General features: G+C 32.9%; 1 protein-coding gene across 13 annotated transcripts; it reads right to left on the bottom strand.

Moving 5' to 3' along the window:
* Positions 1-2,320: 2,320 nt before the first annotated feature.
* On the bottom strand, positions 2,321-8,206 carry LOC120078339 (uncharacterized protein At5g43822). 13 transcript variants are annotated; one of them, XM_039032583.1, is made up of 10 exons: positions 7,830-8,205; positions 7,678-7,747; positions 7,534-7,587; positions 6,846-6,881; positions 6,087-6,444; positions 5,884-6,002; positions 4,686-4,865; positions 4,419-4,475; positions 3,936-4,000; positions 2,321-2,671 (listed from the first exon to the last, which is right to left on the bottom strand). In XM_039032583.1, the coding sequence occupies exons 5-10, from the start codon at positions 6,216-6,218 to the stop codon at positions 2,631-2,633; spliced, it is 594 nt and encodes a 197-aa protein (XP_038888511.1). In that variant the 5' UTR covers positions 6,219-6,444; positions 6,846-6,881; positions 7,534-7,587; positions 7,678-7,747; positions 7,830-8,205; the 3' UTR covers positions 2,321-2,630. The 13 variants fall into 13 exon arrangements, with proteins under 13 accessions (XP_038888511.1, XP_038888517.1, XP_038888510.1 ...); XM_039032589.1 differs by having other exon boundaries at positions 7,678-7,744; XM_039032582.1 differs by lacking the exon at positions 6,846-6,881.
* Between the last annotated feature and the right edge of the window lie 1,512 nt (positions 8,207-9,718).

Below are 9,718 nucleotides of genomic sequence, written 5' to 3'. Positions count from 1 at the left end.
ATTATTATTATTTATTTATATTCGTTTTTTATATATTTTTTTCCTATTTATGAAGTTAATTTAATGGTGGAGAGGGAAAATGCATTTAATACAATTTTTTCTTCATTTTCAATTGAAGAGATAATGTATTTATTATAATTTTTTTTTATTTTTCAATTGGAGAGAATATATTTAATATGATTTAATTTTCTATTTCACGCTAGCTTGTTTTACATCTTTGTTTTCATGTAATATATTTCTTTGTTTATTTGGTATGTATATCCTATATTTCATTGTTAATTTGGTATATATATTTCAGATATTTTGATATGTATACACTTCTAATTAGGTATTACTTGTGGTTGTAATATATTTCCTTGATATTATGATATGTATGTCAATATACTTTGGAATATTGTCTTAGATGTTGCAAATATATTGGTAAGATTGACTACAGACATTCAACATAAATCACATAATATATCATAAATTCTATTTATATGACAGTATATATCATAAATTCTTATCCCAATAAATATATCATATAATATTATCCATATGACAGTATAATATATGAATATTATTTTAGATAACCCACTTAATATATCATATATTAAATGTTAATAAGTTTACATAAATCTCACATTATTGAAAATATGTACGATATATCGTAGTATATATCATATACGAATACATCATTTTCAAAATAAATCATCCATTAAAAAGCATATATGTCGAAATCACACCTTCACAATTATAAACCAAAATTCTATCATAAATAATAATACTTTAAAAAAAATATTTAAGTACATATCAAAGGGGGTGCCAAATTGAGACTAGGGTGCCAAATATCTATGGATCTAGATTAGTGGGCGTCGGATCTCCATGGATCTGGACTAGGGGCCCCGGATCTCCATGAATCTGGATTGGTGGGCGTCGGATCTTCACGGATCTGATTGGGCAGTGTCGGTTCTCCATGGATTTGAATAGGTGGCTGGATCTTGGTGCAACAGCACGAACAGAGGGAGACAGATTGCAAATAGGAGAGAGAAACGATGAGAATACAACTGACGACTTACATCGGCGATCAATAGTCGGTGGCATGCGAAAGTTGATGATGATGAAAAACGGTTAATGAGCGAGGACAAACGATACACAGTTGATTTTGATGGACGAACGACTAATGAACGAGGATGAAATGCACACTACTGTGGATGGTGGTGGACGAGCGCCCGATTCCGACGGACAAACGGTGGGGGAAGGGTGTGAAATTGTGTGAAGGGGATAGAGAAAGAGGGAGAAGGCAGACAAAGAGTGAGGTGTAGGGGGTGTAAAAATGCTAGAGGAGGAAGTAATTGTTTTGGGAAAAAAATTAATTAATTTTGCACATGAATCATCAAGAAAGCTTTTGAGTTTCTATTAAAAAAAACCTTTTAATTTCTTTTTTTTTTAATTCGTAATTATTTTAGAGGAGACTAAAAAGTAATTAGACTCTAATTTTTGTGTAATAAAGTTTATTTGGACATTTTTGAAAAACTTGCAAACTAGACATAATTGAAATATAGGACATTGCTTTAGGCCTTCTATGTAGGAACCCATGAAAAGATGGTAGATTTGAATAAAAGGAATAACAAAGAAAAAAATGAAATAAGGAAGCTTGCAGAATGAAGATTGAGAAGGAAGAAGGTAAAACGAGGAGCGAGAATCGAGTAGTAGACGCAAAGCCCATTATGCGTCATTTTTGGTCATTATATACGGACGTAAGTAAAATGCCAAAAAATAAATTTTTAAAAGTTGAGTTAGATCTCACCTGAACCTCCACAAATAGATTATTGATGCATTTTTCCTATTATTTTCATGCACTTTTATGAATTTGGCATAACTAAATAGTTTACATTATTTATTTAAAATTAAAATATTACTTAGAAATGTCTAAATTTGGGTCATGCTTCTAATCAATTGATATCAAATTTCTAAGAGAGGAAGTATTTGTCAATTATCATCCAATTACATTCACTTTTGACAAATTTGGACGCTTAGAATGCCCTTGAAACAGAGTATTTTTCAATAGAGAGTGAAAAGGTTTGAACCACATTTTTTTAGTTGCTAACACAATCTATTTGTCAAAGCTAAGTTCGCAGTATTTAATTTTTCTCCCCTTTTTGGTTCTGCTTGGGCAATCCAATCCATCCATTTCAAAAATGTGTATCAGAAAGCTTCCCATTTGTAATTCTATACACTCCAAATGCCAATGAGGCCCATATATATATATACACACATACACATACACATATATATTAACAACAATAATAAACTGATATTGTTGTCAAGAGGGAGAGGATAGGCAATAAATACGGATACTATTTCTCTTTTAAGTGAAGATTATTATGAAAAATACACATTCACTAATTAAATCTTTTTTGAGTTCAACAATTACAAAATAGAAGATGGAATCATCCACATTTGAATCGTTAACGTGCCTTATCTACTAAACTAACCTCTATTCTATTAACAATATCCTTGGAGCTTTTATCTTCTAGATGGTTTATTGGTTTGATCGACCCTTCCATTTTCCTGCCAATCGTCCTTAAAAAAAGCATGTGGATGAAATCAAACGTTCTTGAATTGTTTGCTTGATTACCTCATATTAGCTAGGCTTCGCCGACCAGTATAGTCTCAAAGATGAATTCAACTGCAAAAGAGGATCAAGAATCAAACTCATTTTTCGACACCATAACATATGAATACTAGTATGTAGTAAGGCACGTTTAGTTATTTTTTTCATGTACAAAATCACTCCTATACATGCTTTGAATTAGGTAAAACATGACAAAAGTAATTTTGATGATATCAAAATTGCTCTCAAACATGCCCTAAATCCAAAAAATACCAAATGGCTGCAAATCGAACAAAGTTCACCCCTCTAACAACAGATGATCACTGATGGCCAAACCAAACTAACAGAATATTTTAGACAACTCTTTTTTTTATTTTTTTATTTTGTAAAAGAAACAATTCATTGATATCTATAAGAGGAGAATCCCGAGCAAAGATATTACTATAGAGATTGCCAATTACTGACTAAAAATGATAAACTAATGTGAGTAAAAGGGTGCCTTAATTTACGGAATATTTTAGATAATTCTTAATATACTTATCGAGGGAAAAGTTCAGAAACAGCTAAATTCAAGTACCAAACAAACATTAAGACGGAAAATTTTGACAAGGGATGTCAAATCTGGTCAAGGCATCATGATAATTGAAAGGCAAGACTTACAGATATTTTTTTATAATGGCCAATCTTAAGTATATATGTGGAGTGATTTCAAATAAAAAAATTTCCAATACTCGAAATTCTCTTCCCTCTTCCGGAGTTACCTACTTGTGGGCTTATAAATATCTTTGGCAAAAAGAATTTCTCTAACGAGAGAGATAATAAAGTTCATCTTTTACAAAAGAAAGAAGAAAGTCCACCGAGAGGCAGTCATATATAAACCACTCAACCGTAGTTGTAAAGTGGAAGACGAACAAAATATATATGAAGATTTGCCTCTGTAATAAATGAACATCTCAAAGTCAGGAGGACCAGCTACTTCAAGATAGTGCTTCATTAAAAATTGGATAAAAGCCAAAAAAAATGTCCATGACAATGAAAGTCATTCGGATAAGAAAATATACAACACATCATGATCTTAGCCAAAAGGCCGAGAAAGTAACACCAAAATGAAAGCGTGAAAATAGAAGCAAAAGTTGCACCTAGAAGAATGGAATCACTAACATTCAAGGTTGAACATTCAACATTCTCTAGTATACTACAAGGTTCTTTTTTTCCCCTCTTTTGGGGATGAAAATATTACAAGGTTCATTTCATTCGCTAATTTGAATCTTTTTAACTTACAAGTGACACATTCATCAATAAAGTTCAATATACAATATGGTGAAAGTAATATACTAACCTTCCTCTTTCCGAATGTTAGGTTGGTCAACCAAGAGTTGCTGTAAGGAGCTGAGATCTTGCGCTCTACATATTTTCAGAGGGCAGAGGGTAAGAAATAGGCCATAGTAATGACATAAGGGGAATTCTCAAAAATAGAAATAAGGGAAACTATTTACACATAATAGCAATATTTTAAACTGTTTTCAGAGAAGCTGATAAAGGCTGATAGAAGTCTATCAGTGTTTATCAGCGTTTTTTTTTCTATTTCTGTAAATAGTTTTGACATTTTTTCTATCTGTGAAAATTTTTCATAACATAGTTTGGAGGGAAAAGAAGATGATAGTTGAAGGCCAATACTAGAAAAGGATGTTTCATATGCAACTATCAGAAAAAACTTGAAGCTCCAAAACCAAGTGCTTTTTTTCCCTTACACTACCAACTTCGTTAATCCTCTAATTACAACCTGAACATCCCGTCAAATTCCTCAACTGAAAAAAATTACCTAGCTTTCCAGAAAAGTTCTGAAAGTGCCGAGACGATAGATTCTTTAAGATTGTACCTAAAGAAATTGAAACTAGTTTATTAAGAAGGCAAACTAGACCCACATGATCAAGAACCGAATTGGCAAATGAAATAACATACAAGGGCATAAAAAAAAAAAAAAAAAAAACTAGACCCACAAAAAGGAGTTCGAAAACTAAGAAATGAACTCCAATCCAAACCTAACATTTGCTTTCTTGACATAAAAAGAGATAAGAAAAACTCTTACTCAGAACGGTGCATGTTGCAGAGAAGCATTAACCCATTCAAGCAGTCTTCAAGGCTGGGTTTTAAACCAACTCTTTGTTGTAGTTGTTTCATTGATGGCTGATTGGAACCACCTTTGACTAATTGCTTCCCATCACGATTTATCTTCTCCATTGAACGGACAATATTCCCAAGTTCTTCCCTGAGATCGTTATTTAGGTTCTTCATTCATGAAAACAAGATAGCATGAATAATTTAATGGCCCGTTAAGCACGGACATGGATACAGCATGACACAAACAAGGTCACATGTTTTTAAAAAATCCAGGACATGAGCCCAACAAGACCAAGTTTATTAAAATTTACATTTATATATATACGCACATTTTTATACAAGAAAAAAATTCAAAGTCAATGAGTTAATGCATAAATATGTTTAAAAGATTAAGTTGGTGTATTTTGCTCTCAAATTTTATTATTTTTGATCATATGTGTCTATTTAGCATACTAAACAAGTGTTTGATGCATGTCTAAGAAATGTTGAGAGCCTACTTTGACTTTGTACAACCAGTATCTAACAAATCTATTGTATTAATAAGTATTGATAACAAGTGTCTAAGCGTATGAGACTGTTTGACATGTGTCAGACACGAACACACTATCCAAACTAAAGACTTCGTGCTTCTTACAATTAGAGTTACTTCATGATCTGTGTTACATACGGGCTAAGGAAGCACAAACACTTAAGTTTGGCCAGTGTGTCCGTGTCCGACATATGTCAAACACTTGGACACTCTAACAATTATTGGACACGTATGTGACAATAGTAATAAAATTTGAGGGTGAAGTACATAAAACTAAGTTTCTTAAACATATGAATGCTTCAACCAATTTACTTGTGAAATTTTTTTTAGTATAAAAATGTATATTTTAATAAATGTTTTCTTGTCGTGTCATGTCCTAGATTTTTAAAAGCTTACCTATTGCTTGTCTTTATCGTATTTGTGTCTCATATCCGTATCTGTGTTTCTTAGCATATGGGGTGTTAATTCAAATTTTTTACCTCTTGGTCGCGAAGGATATATAACTTAACCAGGTGATGGTGCTTAGATTGGCAAGTTCATGATCATCTATCATTAATGTTTATGGATTTTTCTCCCAGCATATCCCACAAATCACACGTAAAGGCAAGAAAAGAAACTGAAAGAAAAAGAAACTTACATTGTTTTTTTAATAGACGAGAAACTAAGTTGCAAGGATTCCATCTGCTTCCCCAATAATGCATCAACGATGCCATCCATGCCAGCCAGACTTCCAAAATTCTTAGGATCTTGAAGCAGCTGAAAACAAATTTTCGAAGATTCTAATCTTTAAATTAAAAACAAATACAAATACATGTAATTAAAATCAGAACTGAGACTGACCTGCACCCTACCGATGATAGAGGAAACATTTTGGAACTGTGAAATCAAGCGAACTTGAAGTTCATCCCAGCGATCTATTTCATCCTTGAACTTTCTGAATCTTTGCTGATACTTTTTGACCATGGCCTCCATAGATTGGAACTTCAGACCACTAGCCGTCAAGCTGACACGCTTCGTGGATTATAGATTGTCACAACACTGCCGTTACTGAGAAGAAAACAGAGGAATTGCACCGCCAAAGTTAGATTTGGGCATCACGGTTCGTGGATAGAGCATTGTCGTTGCAGGAAGGAGCTTGTGCCGCTGGCTGTAGCTCCTACAGTCGCTGACGTGAACATGAAAACTGGTGGCTGGACCGCTTAAAGGTTGCACACAAGAAAATAAGTGGAAGTCAAAAGGAAAGAAAAGATTATGTGTAACGACCCAACTTTATAGATCTCTAACCGGGTCATTACTACCATACATGCAATTTTAAAACCAAAACTAGTTGACCATTTAAACTCAAGGTAAAGAATTTTCTAAATAAATAAAAGTTCAAGGACCTTACTTGAATAGGATCTGTTTTATAGGTTGTATAACTGTGTCTTTGAGTTCTAAAAAATAAATAGAAGTTCACTAAAAAATCTTAAAAATTTCTAAAACAAAGTCTAGTTTGAATCCAAAAAACATTATTTGCTCTCTAATAAAAACTCAAATCTTCTTAAGAACTTGACTCTAAGCGGAAGCATTGCCTATAGTCTCATGGCACCGTCAACAAACCTCCTCATCATACGGCAGATACATTCTTTCCTTTACCTAAAAAAATATTATACGAAAAGATGAGTATATAAAATACTCGATAAGTAACCCCACTATTGGGGTCAGATTATGCAATCACATGCAAACACGAACTGAAATTCTAAATTGGTGGGACCTAATCTGAAATACTAAAACTAAACATAAACTATCATCCGAGTGAACAATTGAACCCGTCCTACCGTAGGTAAGATGTACTCATACTAACTGGTGAATCCGAAGGAACACATAACTGGTGGACCCGCTGGTGCACATAATTTGGTGGACCCAAAGGCGCACATAAACTAAATATGAGGTGTACATAGCGATGGGTAAGAGGGCAATTGTCACTAAACTGGTCTATTATGAAACATGCAATTAAAGATCTCATAACATTAAACCATAGCGTGGAATCTTATAAATTCATGAATTTATAACAAAACATCTCATAAACTCATAGCATGCATATAAATATATCATGTAAGCTTTTTTTAGAACTGTTTGGCAAAATGCAAAAATAGTTTTTTAAAACTATTTTGTCTGGCACAAAGACGGTTTCAATAGTAAAGCTAGTTACCTCAAAATCCAGCCCAGATAATTTAATCTCCCCTTTTTAAACTTTTAGGCCTAATTCCCAACATAAAATCATTTTTGAAATCTTCAAATCACTTACCCAACTTGTAGTTTGACCACAAATTACTTCCAAACTTCAAACAATAAACCCAACCTATGCAACATTTGATACCGAGGGTTAGAAACCCAAAATTCCAGCAACTATTAATTTTACCAGATGAACTTTCAAGATCTTGATACTCACCAAACGTCCAAATGCTCGATACCCTTGCTGGATAAGGGCTCTAACTCCTTCAAAGCTTCGAATCCAACTTCTAAAAGCATGGGTAACTCAACAATTATGCCAAAACTTCAATGGGTATCCTTAAAATCGACTAAAATCGCCCAAAAACTTACCCCAGAACTCAGCCTTCTGGATTTTGTCCACTGCACGAATCCAACAACAGCAACGGCGGAATCCGGTAGAGGAAAGTGGCTTCCGGCAGCGGGGACAACGTGGCTGTGATGAAGACTGAAGGCGGTGCACGTCGGCGGCGACTGGTTGCAGGCAGCGCGTGGCGGTGCTTAGCAGAAACTGAAGAGAGAGAGAACCGAAGGAGAGAACGGCGCGCGACTGTGCGCGAGCGGCGCGCGTGAGGGAAACTGAGCAGCAGTTCCCGGCGGACGCGCTACGGAGGCGGTGGACAGTTGAGCGACAGTGGCGGCGTGGGTTCAGTTTGCGTGAAACTAAGAGGCGAGGAATTTAGTGTTAATTTAGAGTCCTTTTGAACAATATTTGTAAAAATAAGGCAAGTTTAAAAAAAAAAACTATTTGCAAAAATAAGCTTAATATATATTTTTTTAAATGATAAAAAAATACCCATAAAATAAAATACGATAATGGTTGCTTTAAACTTTTAATTTTAAAAATTAAATAGGATCTTCAAACTTACGTAATTATATAAATTATAATATTTGTATAAGTTTGAGAGTTCAAATGCTATCATTTGTGGATCCAATTTTTACTATTATTATAAGTTCGAGAGTCCATTTTAATCTTTATATAATGATTTGATATGTTTTTTTTTTTTTACCAAATTCAATCTTTTACAAAGGTTGAACTATACTTTTTTTTTTCTTTCAATTTTTTAATCAATTGGGTTTTAAAAATTAAATTCAGTCCAAGTATAACTTCTATGTCTTACCAAATATCTACTCAAAAGTTCTAAAACTCCTCATTGTCAAACTTCGATCATAACTTATTAACTACAACCAACTTTAAGTTAACTATGAAATCCTTAAATATCAGAGACATTTTTCTTAAAGGAAAATTGGACTATATAGCAAGATTTGAGATTTGTTTGGAAGATTTTACAAAATCTAAATACAATCATATTTTGGTAAAACGTGTGCCCTGCACATGTCCCATTTTATCTATATTCCCAATTTACTCTCGATGAGTTATGGTAATTAACTAATATACATTTATACATACGATATAACAGTAATATGAACTTATGAGATTTAACTAATCTACGTTGACACATACGGTGTAATTGTAATGTTGACATTATGATTTAGCAAAACGGTTGGCATGCACGTGCACAACCTTTTTCATATTTCAAGTTTGTTCTCAATGAGTTTTAGGAGAAATGTTTACATATACAGTGTAATTGTGATACTAGCTTATCAAATTTGAACAAACCTGATTTATAAAAAAATGATACCTCATTGAAATAAAAGATTTTTCCGCATTTAAACAAAAGATTCTCCCTACTTTTTTTCTCCAAATGTCTCTTTTGATCAATCTTTTGTTATCCGATTCAGTTTTTTCTATCCAATTCTTTTTTTCATCTGTGTTCTGTTACATCCTATTATTTTTCAAAATTTTTTTAATTTAAATATCACATTTCATCCCATTATTATTATTTTTTTTTTACTTTTCATGCAACTGTTTGTTTATAATATTATTGTTTACACCATTTATACTTTTAAAAATTTTATTTAATAATCTAATGATATATCATTTTGATATAAATCATAGTTATATGGTTATTAAAATATTATATTAATATTGTTTTGTGTTGCTTCACAGATAATAGAGGTGATATATTGTACACTTTTTAAAATTAATCCAATAATTGGTTGGTTTACGTGGAACGGACACTCCAATCAAAGCTTTTGAAGGTCATCACTAACGCTGATCTTGTTACTCATCAAGGTCCAATTATGGTGGCAATTGGCCACTACATTGCATGCAGCGGCAATTTTGTTTCATGAAGGTGGTGATTGGTACTAATTTATAT

Source organism: Benincasa hispida, chromosome 5, assembly GCF_009727055.1.
Source record: "Benincasa hispida cultivar B227 chromosome 5, ASM972705v1, whole genome shotgun sequence".
Classification (NCBI taxonomy): domain Eukaryota; kingdom Viridiplantae; phylum Streptophyta; class Magnoliopsida; order Cucurbitales; family Cucurbitaceae; genus Benincasa; species Benincasa hispida.
The sequence above is the reverse complement of the archived record's forward strand: the minus strand, read 5'-3'. Positions and strand labels throughout refer to the sequence as shown.